This window comes from Mustela nivalis, assembly GCF_964662115.1.
Source record: "Mustela nivalis genome assembly, chromosome: 17".
In the NCBI taxonomy this organism is placed as follows: domain Eukaryota; kingdom Metazoa; phylum Chordata; class Mammalia; order Carnivora; family Mustelidae; genus Mustela; species Mustela nivalis.
Genome location: NC_139036.1, coordinates 39,144,314 through 39,162,915, shown reverse-complemented (window position 1 = coordinate 39,162,915; position 18,602 = coordinate 39,144,314). Strand labels below are relative to the sequence as shown.

The window sequence follows — 18,602 nt, the reverse complement described above, 5'->3', positions numbered from 1 at the left end:
TGGAGTGAGGCCTCAGAATCTGCAGGTTTAACAGGCTCCCCCAGGAGAGGCTGGGTATAAAGCAATGTTTGAAAAATCACAAAGATGTCGGCTGGGTGAGATTGGCCAGCACCCGAAATCGAAGAAAGTTCCTGAAAGGCAAGACTAAGCTCCGTGGTCTGGGCGGGCGGGGCAGACAAGACGGGGAAGAGAACTCTATGGGGTGTCCCTATCACTACAAAACTCGCCAGGCATGCCATATCCTTCACACCGTCAACGTCCCACGACCGTGGTGGCAACCCGCCCGCTGGGCCCTTCCCGCAAAGCGACCCCTGCCCGCCACTTGCGACGGGCTCGGGACACGGTGCCAGGCCTGCACATAGCGGAAGCGGCAATAGCGGTTTCCGTTGCCAGAACCCAATATGGCGGCTCGAGCGTCGTCACCGCGGCGAACACATGCTCTGTGTCCCGCCTCGGCCCCCTCAGGTCTCACTGGGCTTTTGCAAGTCACCGTGGGAACCTTCGGGGCGGGGGTAGAATTCCGCGCTCCGGCAGTGATACCAGCTCTCACCCCCGGTCCTAAGCCTTTATTCCCCAGCCGAGGAATGCACTGAAAGCGCTCAGCTTGCACACTTTACTCCGCGCCCAACCTATAGTACCTCGGAAGGCCGACGCACCGCGGAGGGGCCAGAATGCCGGGCAATAAGGCCTTCGCCCCACTTATTGGTGAGCCCACGCCGCGGGGCGGGCCTATGTACGCACTGGGCTGTGGGCCATGTCAGTCTTGGGAAATCGGGAGAGGAAGGAGGAGGCACGCTCAGCCATTGGGCTCTTTTGGCTGTCAATCAAAGTGACATCCGGCGACGGCCGCAGTCTCGGTTCGCTGATTGGAGAAACGTGGTCCTAGGAAGGACGCGGAGGGCGGGCTTCCGAGTGAGGTGGGAGGAGGGGGCGGGGAGGGAAGCGGAGGCTGGGGAGCTCTAGGCCGGCCGGCGGTGGCGGCGGCAAGGCCGGGACTCGGGCTGAGGGCCTGCTGTGGCGGCAGCGGCGGACGCTGAGCTCTGCAGCGGGTATCAAGCACATTCCTTTCCCCGACGCCGTTGGGGGGGGGGGGCGGGCGCAGCCCCGCGGGACTGAGGCTTGTGGGGTGAAGGGCGGCGGGGTGGAGCCCAGGGGCAGGAGGCAGGAGGCGGGAACGGGCGGGCGAGCTGGATTCGCGACGGGCCCGGGCCCTGGGCCTGGCAGGGAGGGGCCGCGAAGCCTTGGAGAAAGCCAGCTCCGGGGTGGGTTGGACTGGGGAGGGCTGAGGGCGCGAGAAGGCGTGGTGTGAGGCCCAGGCCTGGAACGGGGTGGGGCCATCGGGACGGAGGGCGGGGTGGGGTTTGGCTGTGAGGGTGGGTCAAGGCCGACTGAGTCGCACTTGTTCGCTGTTGCCCCAGAAGGGTAGAAGCCGAGACGCCGACAGCGGGCATGGCGACTTGGTCCCAGCCGGACTCGGGTATCCGGGGCGGGGTGGGACTGGGCTCAGACCAGAGGCGTCTGGCCTTCTTCGTTTTTATGGGGCCTTGTCCGCTTTCTCGAACTTGTCTCTTGGGAGGTTTTAGTAATAAATTGCGTGAGAACGGGAGGGTAGTGTTAGCAGGAATTCTGGGTCGCAGTTGTGTTTACTTTAACCAAATAAGGTGTGTGTGTGTGTGTGTGTGTGTGTGTGCGCGCGCGCGCGCGTTCGTGTATTCGTCCGTCCGTCCCTATCCGTGTGTCACTCTTCCCCTTTAGGATGAAGTTGGTAGGGGGGTCACGACAGTGAAGAGAAGAGTTACGTCTTGGTTTATGAGGTTAATGGAAACTCAGAAGTAGAGACCAGAAACTGAAAGGCAGATTTACTCCTTCCCCACTTGGCTATTTAGGTTGATAACTTGGTCTTATCCTTCTGCTTTGGCTCAGAAGGTCATATAAATGAAAATATAACCTGCCTATTGCAAATTCTGGGTGGAATAATCCTCCTGCTTCACTGCTTCCCGCCCCCCAAGACCTCTCACCACCCCCCCTCTCACCATTCCTATGGTTTCATAGGAAAGAGAAACCATATTTTATTTTATTTTTTTTTTATTTATTTTATTTTTTTTTTAAAGATTTTATTTATTTATTTGACAGAGAGAGATCACAAGTAGGCAGAGACGCAGGCAGAGAGAGAGAGAGGAGGAAGCAGGCTCCCTGCTGAGCAGAGAGCCCGATGCGGGACTCGATCCCAGGACCCTGAGATCATGACCTGAGCCGAAGGCAGCGGCTTAACCCACTGAGCCACCCAGGCGCCCGAGAAACCATATTTTAAAGTTGGGAAAACAAAAGGCATTATTCTGTTGTGAAGTGGTGTCCTGAACGTTGTCCTCATATACTCTTTTCCCATTACTAGTTTCTCCCTTCTCTTTAGAACTGGAAAGGACAGGGATTGTAGGCAGTTTTGTCTTGAGAGATGGAGGATACAACTTTTCTTTAAGTTAGGCAATGGGCTTCTCAAGCTAAAAATAGAAGCTGGGTGGTGTATAGATGGGGGGGAGGGTTGGTAAATCAGACATCATGTAAAATATTTTGGATGCCCCAGGCATTATCTCCTTATCCAAGGGTATTACAAATTTAGTGTCCAGAAAGGGGGATCCTTTGTGAGCAGTATTTTCTCTTCGTAGTTCTACTTATAACAGATTTTTGGTTTTTATTTTTCTGAAAGTAATTGACTTATTTTTCAATAAAATATGAAAGTGGCATTTGAACGTGTTTCCAGCCTTCTGCCTTGATCATGGTGTGAAAATTCTGGAATCTTATCCTTTTGCTCTTGTGATTCCCATTTCAGGTTTCTCTGGAAACCCCCCTGGTAAGTGTGGAGGAGGCGGGACACTCTGACCCAAGACAAAAGGCCTGTAGCTCCAGCCAAAGAAAATAAACCTTAGGGAGACGAAAAAAACAAAACAAAACAAAACAGCCCGTCAGCTGTTCCTGAGAACAGCCTGCAGTGGAATCTACAGAGAGGACAACTAATGTGAGTGAGGAAGTGACTGTATGTGGACTGTGGAGACAGTAAGTCACGTGGGCCTTGAGAGCCTGGACTGGGTTAGCAACAGTTGTACACGCTGAGGTGAGGTGCCGAGAAGGGAAAAGTGAATGTGGTCTGGAGAGAGGCCTTGGCTTCACAGGGTGTGCTTTCCTCTGAGGCCATCCGGGAGCTCAGCCCCTGTGTTCTGCCAGGGTGGGATACAGGGTTTGGCCCTGAGGAGGGTAACTTGCTGGCTGGAGCACCAGAGCAGTGGCCTTGATTTGTCTTTTGGAAGATTTAAAAACCAAAAAGCATAAACATTCTGGTCCTTCAGCAATGCTTTCTCTGAAGAAATACTTAACGGAAGGACTTCTCCAGTTCACCATTCTGCTGAGTTTGATTGGGGTGCGGGTGGACGTGGATACTTACCTGACCTCACAGCTTCCCCCGCTCCGGGAGATCATCCTGGGGCCCAGTTCTGCCTATACTCAGACCCAGTTCCACAACCTGAGGAATACCTTGGATGGCTATGGTATCCACCCCAAGAGCATAGACCTGGACAATTACTTCACTGCCCGGCGGCTCCTCAGTCAGGTGAGGGCCCTGGACAGGTTCCAGGTGCCGACCACTGAGGTCAACGCCTGGCTGGTCCACCGGGATCCAGAGGGGTCTGTCTCTGGCAGCCAGCCCAGCTCAGGCCTCACCCTCGAGAGTTCCAGTGGCCTCCAAGATGTGACAGGCCCAGACAACGGGGTGCGAGAAAGCGAGACGGAGCAGGGATTCAGTGAAGATCTGGAGGATTTGGGAGCTGTAGCCCCTCCGGTCAGTGGAGACCTAACCAAAGAGGTTAGTGACCACACGTTGGGGTGGGTGAGAGGTGACGGGGTGGGGGGCTGGTTCTGAAGGAGCGAGATCACAGTACTGACCGCTGTAAAGAACTGGAGTGGCGTGGGAGGGGGGGGTCTCAGGCATTGTTCTTTGGCAGGAATGAGCTGAATTGTCTGACCGGGAGCGGCGGGGTACAGGAGGGGGGCCTGGGGCCCTGGGAGCATTTCCTTATGTTGAACCATTGACCCACCTCTAAATGTACCGGCAGGGCAGTGGGAGGTTCCTAGAACATGCCAGCGTGTTTACTGCTTAGATTTCAACAGGACTGCTGGAGGCCCCGGGGTGGGGGAGGGAGTGGTGTTGTGATGGGCTTTGATGCGGTGTGTATCTGTTGCTAAGACACAAATACTTCGTGGACTCTTGCCTTGTACCTCCCCCACATCAAAACACACACATGCATATCCTGAAATTCTCCTCCTTTGTGGTCAGACCTGTTGTTTTAAGGTCCTTGATAAGTCAGCTCTCCTGGGCCCGAGCCAAGGGGCAATTTTAGATAGTTATTCTTGGCCAGGAGAGGACCAAGGCTCCCATTCCTTGCTAGAGGCCTGCTGCAGGGAGTAGGGAGGAGAGGGCTGGGAGCTAGAAGAGAAACTGCCTTCTGCCACCTCAGTCAGCTTGCTTGGAGCTGTCAGAGGTCTTCGGCTCCTGACGCGTGGCTGACACACTGTTCGGGGCAGAAAGTGAGGCACTTGCCTTTGTGGAGGTGAACGGCTCCTGCTGCTCCCACTTCACCAACGTGATGATAAAACTACTTTGAGCTCTGTTTGGGCCAGGCCTGGCCACTCAGCCTTAAGGAGCTTGAGAAAAGGCCTGCTGCACTCTCCTGGCCATTAGGGAAAGGGAAGGCTGGATTGCGTTGGGCCGGGTTTTCCAGAGCCCAGTCCTGGGGAGGAAGGGAGGTATGTAGAAAGTTTTACAGGTGTTACAGGTCTTAGGTCTTTTTCTGCCTACCAGTCTGACCAGGTTCTGCCTCCTGTCCTGCAATTGAGCCCGTTACTGAGTTCATTTCTTTGAATGTCAGTGGCTGTCAAAGCTTGTGACTTCCTCTGGGTGGGTGGTGTTCCATGGGGGTGATTTTGCCTGTCCAGGGGACAGATGGTCATGTGTAGAGACAGTTCTGGTTGCCACAACTGCAAGAGGTGCTGTTGGCATCTAGTTGGGATGCTGCGAAACTTACTGAAAAGGGACAGGCCCCCGACGGCAGAGGGATCTGGCCCCACACGTCTTAGTGCCAGGGCTGCTCTCTGCTCAGCTGCCTTAAACCGGATCTTCTTTGAGAGGATCAGATAATCTAGAAGTATCTGAGCACGGGAGCTGTGAGCATTCCTTACCTTGCAGTGCCTCAGTTCCTAGATTCTTCAGTGCCACTGGAAACTTTATCTTTTTTCTGTTCCTCTGTCCTTTTCCTTCAAACGGGCTTCAGTCTTGGCATGGTGGTCTGAAGAAGTATGTGTCCCAGCCTCCGCCTCCATCCTCCTGCCCTCATGTGGCTCCCCAAGGGCTGGCTGTGTAACTGGGCTTGCTCCTGGAAGCTCTGCAGGTGAAGCTCCAGTCCTCTTCCTGTTCGGAGCTCTCCTGGGACGCGATGGGGTGGGAGGTATGGATGTCATCGGCTGGGTTGGGGCAGAACGGGATGACTTTGACCCCGCTTTCTTCCATTTCTTGGCCTTCATGGAGGTTGTGCCGTCCCTGACCCCGGGCCTTCTCTGTTCCCTTTGGGGGTTGGGGGTGGGTCAGAGGGCCCTAGGCTGGGTGTGGGGGAAGGGAGGATTATTACGCATCTAGAACAACATTTCCTCAGCAACTCAGGGATAAAAATACCCAGGTCCAGAGCATGTGACAGGCACTGCTGGAGCTGGTATTCTCCCCAGGGGTGGCAGAGCTCCCCCGCTGCCAGGCCGCTTCCATGGACAGCCCTAGCCCAGGCCCTTGTCAGGGATAGGATTCCCCTGGAGGTTGGCACTCTGCCCAGAGCAGGGGGTGGCTTGTGTACAGCTCTTTCCCTGCGAGCAGTCTGTGACCAAGGAGAACATATCGTCCCTGACCTGACCTTAGGCTCGAGGGGTGCAGCAGTGAGGATGGACGGTGGAACTGTGCTGCCGATTCTGTGGGTGCCATTTTCCTGGCGTTAGGGTTGTGGGCCAGGGGCCGCCCGAGCAGCTCTTGAACAAAGCTGGGGTGAGCGGGGCGCGTGGCGCACACGTGTGGCCAGGATGTGGGGGAGCACCCGGCTCCTTCGGGTATGGCCTTCAGGCTCGGACTCCCTCCTGCCTGGGGCAGGCCTGGCCGGCACTATGACCTCTCCGCTTGTGTGCAGGCGGCTCTCCTCCTTTCTGTCCTCTGGCCTGGGGTCGGGGGACAGAGCCCCTGGCTGCCAGCGGGGCTGGGTGCAGGGAGGTTCCTTGCCCAGCCTGGCTTGGGATCCTTGGGCTTCAGGACGACCGGCTGCAGCCCTGCTGAGGAACAGGAAAACTCCACTTGCAGGGAAGAGCTAGATTTCCCGAGAAGCTGCGGGAGTGGTTTCTGCCCGGTCCTGAGTGGGCTGGGGAAGGCAGGATGCGACAGGAGGGAGAGGGGCACCCCTTCCCCCCAGGGCTCTCTCACTGCGCCACCCCGGCTGGCTGACTGGGCTGGGTGGGGCTGCCCGCCCCTGGGTGCGTCTCCTTGAGGAGACGGAGGCGGCCCAGGGATGGGCTGGTTCCTTGCGGCAGCTCCTCCAGCTGCCCTGGTGCAGAGATTGGCTCCCGGCTGCAGCTAGGTAACAGGCGGTGGGAGGGGATTGGCTCCTTCCGCATCTCCAGCGGAGACTTGGGGGAGGAGATTGGCTCTCGTCGCAGCCTAGGTAACGACGGTGGGAGGGGATTGGCTCTTTCCGCAGCCCAGCTGCTGACCTGGGGGAGGGGATTGGCTCTCCGCAGCCTCAGCAGTGACCTGCGGGTGGGAGGGGGAGGGGATTGGCTCCTTGCTGCAGCCTAGGTAACAAGTTTGGGGGGCGTGGGGAGGGGGAGAGAGGGAGGAGCGGGAGGCTAGGCCCGGGAGGGAGCTGGCTCTCCTCTGCAGCTTGAGCACGGAGCATGGGGTGGGAGTCCCATCTCACTGCAGCCTCTGCGGTGAGCTCAGGGTGGGGGCTGCCGGGTGCCTGAGTGGAACTGGGGTTGTGAGGTGGGAGGGGGCTGCTCGAGGATGGAGGAAGGGGGCTGGGCTGGGCCGCCCAGGCAGCAGCACGGGCGGGGCACCCTCCTCGGGCCCCTTGGAGCTAGCAAGGGGCCACCCTTCCAGCCTGGTGTGCTCCCTGCAAGCCAAGAGCTCCTTGCAGCCCCCTGTCCGGCTTCCCGGCACCAGCTGCCCTGGGGCTCATCTCGCAGACCATGACCCGCCTGGACCGCAGCTCTCACAGTGGTGGGGGCCATGCCAAAGGGAGCCGGCCCCTTAACTCTTTGCTGGCTGGGCACCGGGTGGCCCAGCCCCCCTCTGCTCCTGGGTCCAGGGCTTCTGTTCAGGTTGGTGTATGTGGGGGAGACTGAAGGGAGAGGTACACCTGGGAGGTCTTGGGATCTGGGAGGGTTACGGTGGGAAAGGGGTGCCTGGTCAGGACTTGGGGTGGGGGGGTCTCATGTAAGGAAATTGCTTTCTGGAAAGTGCTTTTTGAATCTCTGAATGGAAGCCAGGAGTTCAGGGTTTCTTCAGCCACAGGGGGATGGCATGTGTAGGAAGGCCAAATGGCTCTTATTTATTGGGGTTCTATGCTGGTGGCTTTGGGGGTGGCAGTTGGTGCAGGAACTGACAGGAGCCACCAGGGCAGAGTGGGAAGGAGGCATTTTGGTGGCTGAGGTGGCAGTTGTGGCTGAGCGGTGATGGGGCCCATGTCCTTGAGTGGGTTGACTGATGGAGCGGCAGTGAGGCCTGGGGTGTGGTGAGGAAGGGAGTGAGAGTGCTGGTGTGAGGGGACACCAGGCGCCGGCCTTGGCAGGGGTGGAGTGCCCAGTGAGAATCAGCTGACTGCCTGAGACGGAAGCAGCTTGCTAGGATCAGCTGAGAGGGGGAATTCTGGCAGGGATGGATCTTGAGGTGAGCCTGGGCTTTAAGAGTTGTGGGTGTCTGGCCTGACTCCTGCCTCAGCCAGGGAAGGGGGAATGGCTGGAGGAAGGGCTGGAGGCAGCCTGTCGTTGTCATTGGTGGCAGCAGGTGGTTGCAAATGCAGGGATTTTCCTCTCTGGTCCACCCCACCCCTTTATGCAAATGAAATGGCACCATAGGCTGATGCAAGCCTGGCCACCTCGGAGTAATTCTGCATGACAGTTCGCCCTTGCCTGGCCTGGCCAGCATCCTACAACAAACCCGAGTTCGAGGGGATTCTCATTCCCAGAATGAGAAGTGTCTCCTGCTTCCTTCCCCCTTCTTTCTGGTGTAGCGGTGAGGTGGCCCTGCCTTTTGGCCTGGCTGTATCTCTGGGCCTAAGCCCACAGGCTTGTCTGAGGTTGATCATGCTGGTAATTTTTGCTAGCTCGTTTTTTTTGTTTGTTTGTTTTTTGTTCTTATTTTTTATGGAGGCTGGTATCTGGAAATGGATGAATGAAGCCTTGTTGGTACAGAGGGGACAGAGGCTGGGAGAGCTGCCCCCCATTCCCAGGTCTAATCAGAGTGTTGCTAGGAAAGTCCCCTGGATCCAAGAGCTAAAGTCGCGGTGATCTGTCTTTCAGGACATAGATCTGATTGACATCCTTTGGCGACAGGATATTGACCTGGGGGCTGGGCGTGAGATTTTTGACTATAGTCATCGCCAGAAGGAGCAGGATGTGGATAAGGACATACGAGATGGAGCGGAGCAGGAGAACACCTGGTCAGACGAGGGCGCAGAAGCTCTGGCGCGAAACCTGCTAGTGGATGGAGAAACTGGGGAGAGCTTCCCTGCACAGGTACCCCCACCTCTGCCCACTTCTAGAAACTTCTCCTTAGAGAAGGCAGCTTCTGTCTGTGGGATAAACCTGAATGTATCTTTTGGGTTGGGGTCTCTAAGTCACTTGGGCTGAGGAAGGGGGAGTGGATGAGCAATAGAAGCAGAGGGGCCAGGCCTTGGTGACAACCAGCAGGGAGGAAGCAAAGCATCTAGCAGCTTCCTATTTGTCAGGATTCTTCCACTCTCCCTCTGGTCTTTCCTGGAGTTTGGGACGCAGGGCCAGCCATCAGCCTGGGCACAGAGGGAGAGTGTAGGCCTGCAGCTGTTCCGGCCCTCCTTCGGCTTCCCCCAAGGCTGGGGAAAGGCTGGGGCAGAGGCTTCGGCCTGCAGGCAGCCGAGGCCCAGGTCAGTCAGACTTACGGTTGCTGTTGCCACAGGTGCCTGGTGGGGAGGACCAGACGGCCCTGTCCCTGGAAGAGTGCCTTAGGCTGCTGGAGGCCACCTGCCCCTTTGGGGAGAATGCCGAGGTGAGCAGGACTCCAGGGAGCACCCACCGAGCCAGCAGGGCAGCCTGCACGCCGTGTGTCCCTCTGCGGCTGTCCGGGGGGCCAGCCCCCAGGGCTGGCCTGCTCCTGGCCGCAGGGGTGAATTCAGAGGAAGGAGGAGACAGAACCTCAGCTGGTAGTCTCTGGGAGGAACGCGACAGTGGTCTTGTCTTCCCCTCGTTAAAACCTCTGTTTTGCCCTAGTTTCCAGCAGACATTTCCAGCATAACAGAAGCAGTGCCTAGTGAGAGCGAGCCCCCAGGTCTTCAAAACAACCTCTTGTCTCCTCTCCTGACGGGGACGGAGTCGCCATTTGATTTGGAGCAGCAGTGGCAAGATCTCATGTCCATTATGGAAATGCAGGTAGGATCACCCGAACAGGACACAAACCTCTTGGGCGTGGAGCAGTGGGTGTTCCCATTCAGCTGCGAAATTTTTCTCCTCTGGGAAGAGAAGGGAACAGTTCTCTCATCCGTGGGAAAGTGGGGACACTAAGAGGTCATCGTCCAGGTGTCTCCTTGGGGAGGGGGTACAGTCAGGATGTGGGGTTCGGGTTAGAGCTGAGCCTTCTGAAAAAGGACTGTCCCCTAGGTATGCCTTCTTCCTTCGAGGTAGATAATCGCTTGAGCGCATGCTTCCAGCTTTAGGGTTCCTACAGCCGGACACTGGTGTGGTGTGTTTGCGGCTGGGGCCAGCTCCTGCCCCTTATGGTCATCTAGTCAGGTGTTTGTTATTTTAAAGGTGAGGAAATTGAAGCTCAGAGAGGTTAAGTGATGTGCCCATGGTCACAGGGCAGGTGGTACAGCTGGGCTTTGTCCCTCCACGGCTGGGTGTTCTTGGCTGTGCAGATTTTACAGAGGAGAGGTAGGCAGGGTTGCGTGTTTTCCTTGCCTCTCGGAGGTAGGGGAGTCTGGCCAAACATAGCTGGGAGCTGGGCAGCCCTGCGTTGGGTGGGGTCTACCCATCTCTGCCAGGCCTCACAGGCCTGGTGGACCTAGCAGGACTGGGAGTTGACCCTGGGCTCTGGATTCCAGTCTCTCGCCTTCCCACCAGGTAGCTGTGCCTGTGCTTGGTGCTTGCTGCCGGCACCCCCTCCCCACGCCCCCCTGGTAGCCCAGGGGCAGGGAGTCTGCTCAGAGTGAACCGTGATGCTCTTCTCCCCTGCCAGGCCATGGAAGTGAACACTTCGACGAGTGAGATCCTGTACAGCGCCCCTCCTGGAGACCCCCTGAGCACCAACTACAGCCTTGCCCCCAACACTCCCATCAATCAGAATGTCAGCCTGCATCAGGCGTCCCTGGGGGGCTGCAGCCAGGACTTCTCACTCTTCAGTCCCGAGGCGGAGAGCCTGCCTGTGGCCGGCAGCTCCACACTGCTCCCGCTGGTCCCCAGCAATTCCACCAGCCTCAACTCCACCTTTGGCTCCACCAACCTGGCGGGGCTCTTCTTCCCGCCCCAGCTCAACGGCACCGCCAACGACACCGCAGGCCCTGAGCTGCCTGACCCACTGGGGGGCCTGCTCGATGAAGCCATGCTGGATGAGATCAGCCTGATGGACCTGGCCATCGAGGAGGGCTTCAACCCCGTGCAGGCCTCCCAGCTCGAAGAGGAGTTCGACTCTGACTCAGGCCTCTCCTTGGACTCCAGCCATAGCCCTTCCTCCCTGAGCGGCTCCGAAGGCAGCTCTTCTTCCTCCTCTTCCTCCTCTTCCTCTTCCTCCTCCTCCTCTTCCTCCTCCTCTGCTTCTTCTTCAGCTTCTTCCTCCTTTTCTGAGGAAGGTGCTGTTGGGTACAGCTCTGACTCTGAGACCCTGGATCTGGAAGAGGCCGAGGGCGCTGTGGGTTACCAGCCCGAATACTCCAAGTTCTGCCGCATGAGCTACCAGGACCCGTCGCAGCTCTCCTGCCTGCCCTACTTGGAGCACGTGGGCCACAACCACACGTACAACATGGCGCCCAGCGCCCTTGACTCCGCCGACCTGCCACCGCCCGGAGCCTTCAAGAAAGGCAGCAAGGAGAAGCAGGCCGACTTCTTAGACAAGCAGATGAGCCGGGACGAGCATCGAGCCCGAGCCATGAAGATCCCCTTCACCAATGACAAAATCATCAACCTGCCGGTGGAGGAGTTCAACGAGTTGCTGTCCAAGTACCAGCTGAGCGAGGCCCAGCTGAGCCTCATCCGCGACATCCGGCGCCGGGGCAAGAACAAGATGGCGGCGCAGAACTGCCGCAAGCGCAAGCTGGACACCATCCTGAACCTGGAGCGGGACGTGGAGGACCTGCAGCGCGATAAAGCCCGGCTGCTGCGGGAGAAGGTGGAGTTCCTCCGGTCCCTGCGGCAGATGAAGCAGAAGGTCCAGAGCCTGTACCAGGAGGTGTTCGGGCGGCTGCGGGATGAGAACGGGCGGCCCTACTCGCCCAGCCAGTACGCACTCCAGTATGCCGGGGACGGCAGCGTCCTCCTCATTCCCCGCACCTTGGCTGACCAGCAGGCCCGGCGACAGGAGAGGAAGCCAAAGGACCGAAGAAAGTGAGCCTGGGGAGGAGAGGGGGGTTGACGCTCACCGGGATGGAAACTGGAGAAGGGCTGGGCCTGGACCTGGACCTACAGTGGGGACTCGAATGCCTTCTTATCCAATAGATCTCAGATGGGATGAACTGCGGGTCAGTGGACAGGAAGAGGAGGGCGCAGGCGCTGTCTGGCTCAGCTTCCCCCTGTGGGGCGGGGAAGGGGGGCGGAAGCAGCCAGACGTTTGGGTGGACAGGGTCCTCACCCCTGCTGTTTCCTTTGAGGGAAGGGGTGGTGCTTGCATTGCTGGAGGCCGACCAAGGGGAAAAGGGGGGATCTTGTGAGAGGAAAGTCACAGAAAGTCTCATTCCTGGAAAGAAGAAAGGAGGGAAGGGAGGAAAGAAGGGGGATTAAAAAAAAAAAAACAAAAAACAACCAAACCCCAAAAAAAATCAAAGCGGGAAGAAAATCAAAGGGCAGGTTAAGGTTGGCTCTGCCAGAATACCAGAGGGCAGGTTTAGGTGGGACTAGGCCCTAGGCAGGAGTAATCCCCACTTCACCCCAGGGGAGGGTGGAACACAAGGTGGGATCTGGGAGGGGCCTTGTGGGCTCTTTCAGCTCCTGCCCTGTGGAGCCCCAAAAGGGGAGCTCTTGGGTGTGTCCTGTAATGTTTTCATTTGTAGGGGAGCCATTGGGACCCAACACTTGCTTGAGGAGTTAGGGTCAGAGAGGGAACAGGAAAGGGTCACAAGGCCCCCGTGCTGTGTTGCAGCAGCCCCAACACCAAGCATGTCCTTCACTGCCCTGCCACTCCTGTCTCCCTCTGTGCCCGGTCCCCCCTGAGCTGAGGCACCCACGTTTCCATCCGAGCCTGCATGCGAAGGCTGTTCTCTGCCTGCCTGTGTGCCCCTGCCCCTCCCCGCTGCCTGGAGCTCTTCTGCAGCTGGGGCGCTGGCAGTGCCCCCAGTGCTGAGCCTGTGGCCTCCTGGGGGCTACTCTGAGGCAGGGGAATGATGTGGACAAGCCAGGCAGTATTCAGCACAAACTGGGGAGTGACCCTTCCCTCAGGCCTCCCCTACCAACAACTGGGCATGTCACTGAAGACAAAAAAAAAAAACCCACAAAACCCAGCAACAAAAACTAGTCCTTTTAGAATTTCTTGCGCTTTGATTTTTTTAGGGCTTGAGCCCTGTTTCACTTATAGGGTCTAGAATGCTTGTGTTGAGTAAAAAGGAGATACCCCAATATTCAAAGCTGCTAAATGTTCTCTTTGCCATAAAGACTCCGTGTAACTGTGTGAACACTTGGGATTTTTCTCCTCTGTCCCGAGGTCTCCGTCTGCCTTTTTTGTTTGTTTGTTTCTTTCTAGGAGAATGAGAAGTGCATGTAATGGGGGCTGAGAGCACCTACCCCCAGGCTCTCGGCCACAGGCTGCTTCTCTACACCCCCAGTTTAGTAGAGACCCCAGTCAGGAGGATTGCCTGGGGGAGGCAGAGAGGGGAGCTACGCCAAGGTGGCCAGATGGTTCCAGGACCACAGTGTCTTTATTTTTAACTCTTTGCCACTGCTGCCCCCACCCCTGCCTGGCTCTGGAGTACAGTCAGCTCCGGACTAGCGGGAGTGAGTTGTGGGAAGAGAAGTGCCAGATTCTCCTCCCCGCTGGGGGACAGGGGGAAGGGGGATGTTCTGAGCAGTGGGGATACAAGGCATGAGCCTGGGGAAGTGCTTTTATAAATTATTTTCCTTGTAGATTTTATTTTTAATTTATCTCTGACCTGCCAGGGAGAGGAGAGAGAGAGAGAGATATGCTGTGAGCACATGACAAAATAAAATAAAATAAAATAAAATGGATGATTCATTCTGAAGTGCAATTTTTCCCTATTTTGAATTCAAATTGAGTAAAAGACCCCAGGAGGGAGGACTGGCCATTGTGTGGCTAAGGCAGAGCTCACAGGGAAAGGTGGGTGAAGAACAGGAGAGGTTGACAAATTTAGAAAGACAAAGTCTTCAGTACCCTATTAAACCTTCTGAGCAGTGCTGGTACCTCTTCACAGGGTTCTAACTGAATCCTCGGGGAACTTAGAATCCTTTTTGGGCTTTTCTAAGGACTAGGCGAGGTGGAGGTGCTGTCCCCTAGCCCAGCTCCTTGTCCGCTTATGAGTCAGTGCATTTTTAATGGCGAGCCTGCCGTCCTTTCTCTAGTGGCCCCACCCGCCAAAGGGGTGCAAAGCATGGGAGAGCAGCCACATCAATGACCGAGACAAACCCTGAGAAATCCATGAGACCGACACAGGCCCAAGACTTGAGCAAGAGGACCATAGAACTAGAGAAGCAGGAAGCTAGACTCCAGGGTTTAAGGCATCTGAAAGCCTCCTAGCAGAGGTGAACAGAATCTGTTCTCCCTCAAAACACCTGCTTTAATATCAAGCCTACGAAGAGCTGGGTGCTTGCTGGAGCCGCCGCCACATGCTGGGTAAGTGCCTAGCAAATGTGAGGAATGAATGCTCACCTGGCAGCCTGTGACATTACCAGACAAGATTTAGGACCAGAAGCTGTGATCCCCATTGTGGAACCTCTCGTGTACCCCCCTTGTGACCTGGCCTAGCCCCATAGTCCTTTATTTATTTATTTTAAAAGATTTTCTCCATTTATTCGACAGATCACAAGTAGGCAGAGAGAGAGGAGGAAGCAGGCTCCCTGCTGAGCAGAGAGCCCAATATGGGGCTCGATCCCAGGACCCCGGAATCATGACCCGAGCCAAAGGTAGAGGCTTAACCCACTGAGCCACCCAGGCGCCCCGCCCTGTAGTCCTTTAATGGTGCTACCAGAGTATCCGAAGGGGTGGAACAGAATTCATAACATCAATTAATTTGTTTCCGTTTACACTGGCTTTTGTTGTTGTTGTTGCTAAACCCCCATCTAGCTGGAAAGCATCCTCAAATGAGCTCTTTCCTAATTAGGAATTAGCTAATGTCCGTACGCCAGATAAAACCAAGATTCTTGAAAAAAGAGTAAGACTAAAAATTATGTTTGAAAACTTTAATTCATCCTGATAAAAAATACAAATTATATATAGAAGAGTAAATTGTGACAAGTAAAACTCAGTCCTGTTTTTGTATCCCTTTTAGAAATGTGTGTATGTATTTTTAAGTACACAATTAGGCTGTAACTTTTTATCTTGCTTTGCAATTTTAACCTAACACATTTAAATGTTTTTTAAGAGAAAAAAAAAATCATCTCTCACCCTCTTAAGTGCTGCCCCTGCTCTGAGAAAGTACATTTTTGCCACCCTTCCCCACGTCCCCTTATGGAGAGATGTACAGTTGTGTCTAGGATCCTGCTGATTAGCTGGGGCTTTGAGCCAAGTTGGTCAGCACTTACTGTGGGGTTGACCTCTTTCTGCCGCTGGCAGGTGGAGTGGGTGCTTCAGCTTCTTCTGGCAGGAATAAGACAGGAGGACTTGAGTAATAAGGCCTGTCAGAGAAGCTGCTACACCTCAGACAAGTGAGAAGAGGTCCTGGACTGGGCAGGGAGATGAGCAGGCTTAACTGCAGACCAGGCTTCAAAGTGACCTGCCCACGTGGGAGCAGAAGCCTGGTTTTGTCTTGACTCTAGTACTGGGCTCTGTCCAAGGCGATTTCTCCCCACATCCTAATTCACATGGGCATTCTGAAGTACACCCCTTGTTTCAGCATCTGCCCTACTACACAGATCTCACCAGTGAGGCTGGGGTCAGTATTTCAGTGTCACTAAAAATAGAAGAAATCCAGAACTGAGGGGGAAGGTAGTGAGCTAGAGAATGCTCAGTGTCCCCCAAGCCCTGGCCTCCACCGTGGACTCCTGCCCAGACTGGGGAAGGCTGGACAGCAACCCGCCAGCCAGTGACTGGGGAGGACTCAGCACGCAGCCCGGCCTTCCTCAGGCAGCCGTCTTAAAAACTACCATCCCCACCACCTTCATGTCTCCTACCGCATCCAGGAGGCACTGACCTAGTTCTACATCTTCAGCTCCAACTAACCAGTCCGATAGCACCACCAGCAAGAAGTCCCTCTCACTCCTGACACAGCCTGCACACAAGCACAGGCAGCAGACTGCTGGAGGTCACTCTCCCGACCATGTGTGGAAACTGGCAAACCTTGCAGTTTTCATTGTCATGAGTGGCTAAGCCTTGTTTTCTTATCACTTGGACCCATCTGGGAGATGAAAGGGACTCACAGACCTTCGATTTGTCATTCTGTCAGCCTAACAAGAACCTTTCACCTTTCACTTTTCCCACAGAAGCCGCCCATCCTCCTTGCCTCTAGTTCTGAACCCCACAGTGGGGGAGCTCGGTATACACGTGGAGCCTAACACCTGGTTTGAGTTCTGGCCCTTGTTCTGTCCAGGACTTCACAGTTCACGTCCACCTGGATTAGCAGACAAACAGAATCCAGCACACAGACTGTCCAGAGGAGTTCAGGACCCAGGAAAGAGGTGTGTTCTCAAAATCAGTTGGAGAGAAACACTTGTCTTCCTCTCTGAGCAAACGGGAATATTACAGAAGTCTTAAAGCTGGTTCTTTTCCAGTCTAACTGCAGAATGGAGAGAGGTTGCATGGTATTTGTTACTTAATTTCAGATGCTATTTCAACCAGGGAAACAAAACCTAGTTTACACTTGGGAGGAGGCAGGGAAAAGGCTAAGGAGATGGTGTCTTTTTTTTTTTTTTTTTTTAAGATTTTATTTATTTGCCAGAGAGAGAGCAAGTGAGTTCACACAAGCAGGCAGAGAGGCAGGCAGAGGTAGCGAGAGAAGCAGGTTCCGTGTCGAGCAAGGACCCGGATGCTGGACTTGATCCCATGACCCTGGGATCATGACCTGAGCCGAAGGCAGCGGCTTAACCCACTGAGCCACCCAGGCGTCCCAGGAGATGATGCTTTTAAACATGAATTTAATTAGGCTAATTCAGTTGTCTTTTTTTTTTTTTTAAAGATTCTATTTACTTATTTGACAGAGATAACGAGAGAGGGAACACAAGCAGAGGGAGTGGGAGAGGGAGAAGCAGCCTTCCCACAGAGCAAGGAGCCCAATTCGGGGCTTGATCCCAGGATCCTGGGATCATGACCTGAGCCAAAAGCAGCTGCCTAACGACTGAGCCACCCAGGCACCCCAAGTTGTCTTAGACCTTAGTCCTTGGCTAGGGACTGAAGTAACAATTTAAACAGTGAGCCAGTGCCCCATGGCTAGGCCCCCAAGTTGTCCAGTGGGGTAAACAGTGGCTCTGGTACTACCACAAACCACCAAGGTTACAGTGCAGATCTGGACACGCTACTAAATATTTAAACACAAGCTATTTAATGTAAGCAACAACCAAAGAACCAAATCATCAGTATATATTGTAAACTTATTGTTTCAGCCTTGCCTCATAGTCCTGCTGCCTCACTGGCCTAAGGTTAAAAAGAAAGAGGGGGGGGGAGCCCTAGAAAACAGACTACTTGCTCTATCTGCCCCCACTGAGCAGGACCAAGTATGGTTTTCTTCCCAGTGCAAGGCTTTCAAGATTCAGCAATTTATTCAGTGGGAAGCTCCCAAGGCCAAGGTCAATTAGAAGTCATCCATAGAAGATAGCTGAGCACCTGTGAGCACAGGTTAGAACAGCAGTAACTTCTGAAGAAAACCTCAGTGCTGGACTGTCAAACCGAGGTGATACACAGATCACAGACTAAGGATTGTCTGTGGAATCTTAAAGCTCCGCCATCACCAAGCTTCCGCAGCCACACACCAGAACACCCAGATGCCTCTGCCCAGATTGGTTCCTACTGCTAAAAAGCAAGATGAAGCCAAAATACCTTCCTTTACTAATGCTGAACACGGGCCTGGTAGCAATACTTGTATTTTCAGTCATATGCTAGAGGAGAAACACTAGCCTGTACTTAGTTCCGCCCTTTCACTTTGAATTTTAAACAAGGTCTTTTTATCCTCACAGAAATACCCAACTTGCAAATCAGATTAATACTAGCATCGGAGACACATGATCAGGTTCATTTGATCTCAGACAGAACCTGGGTCCATACATAGTTTAGGATCTGGAGCCACTGTAGAAAATTTGGGATTTCAGAGTTCTAGTTCCACCAATTATCTTGGAGTAGCAGTTTCCTCTCATTTCCCCTTTCTCTGTGATGGGAATAGTGACTCTAACACACATTCCCACTGTCACAAGCCATAAAGATGTCCTGAGCACATAAGGCCAAACTCCAAATGGCCATGTCAAAATCAAACTGACCCAAGCTGGAGTGAATTCTGAATTATAAGATTATATCTGAAAGTAAGTACTTAAAAACTCAACTATTAAAAATTCTTTATAATTAGCCCAAAGTTTCAAATGACACAGAAACAATGATTCCTGAGCACTGTCAGCTGACAGACTGCCTCCATGGTTATTTACTGTACTAACTTGAAACTCAACTGAAGACAACGGAAGACACCTCAGATGGTGACTGGTCACCGGGTTAGTAAGCTCTTCTTGTCATATAGCTACTAAAGTCATCACCTGTCTCCTCTTCAACTCCTGGGTGGAGTCTACAATGACGCAGCTCCACTGACGCCATCCAACTCGCTCTTGTGCTGCCTGAAGAAATGCTCTCTGATATCTTCTGAAACAGAGGGAAGCTTTGTTGTGCCTCTGTGTACCTTTTATTTCCAACATTTCTGCATGCATTTGTGGCTTCAACAAGCACTTGAGAAAACTTTGTTATCAAAACCCTTAATCTAGACATGTGA

The 18,602-nt window shown here is 54.4% G+C and overlaps 1 protein-coding gene across 8 annotated transcripts; it reads left to right on the top strand.

The window, feature by feature from the left end:
- The first annotated feature begins 898 nt into the window (after positions 1–898).
- Positions 899–13,709, top strand: NFE2L1 (NFE2 like bZIP transcription factor 1). 8 transcript variants are annotated; one of them, XM_082704743.1, is made up of 6 exons: positions 899–1,049; positions 2,828–3,853; positions 8,629–8,811; positions 9,230–9,319; positions 9,541–9,699; positions 10,505–13,709. In XM_082704743.1, the coding sequence occupies exons 2-6, from the start codon at positions 3,344–3,346 to the stop codon at positions 11,867–11,869; spliced, it is 2,307 nt and encodes a 768-aa protein (XP_082560869.1). In that variant the 5' UTR covers positions 899–1,049; positions 2,828–3,343; the 3' UTR covers positions 11,870–13,709. The 8 variants fall into 8 exon arrangements, with proteins under 8 accessions (XP_082560869.1, XP_082560871.1, XP_082560867.1 ...); XM_082704741.1 differs by having other exon boundaries at positions 904–1,049; positions 8,596–8,811; XM_082704744.1 differs by lacking the exon at positions 899–1,049 and adding an exon at positions 1,336–1,477.
- Positions 13,710–18,602: the final 4,893 nt, after the last annotated feature.

Coding starts and splice junctions, on each gene's coding strand:
- NFE2L1 (XM_082704741.1), top strand. CDS start 3,344: ATGCTTTCTCTGAAGAAATACTTAACGGAAGGACTTCTCCAGTTCACC. Junction 3,854..8,595: donor GTGGAGACCTAACCAAAGAG/GTTAGTGACCAC, acceptor TCTGTCTTTCAG/GACATAGATCTGATTGACAT. Junction 8,812..9,229: donor GGGAGAGCTTCCCTGCACAG/GTACCCCCACCT, acceptor CTGTTGCCACAG/GTGCCTGGTGGGGAGGACCA.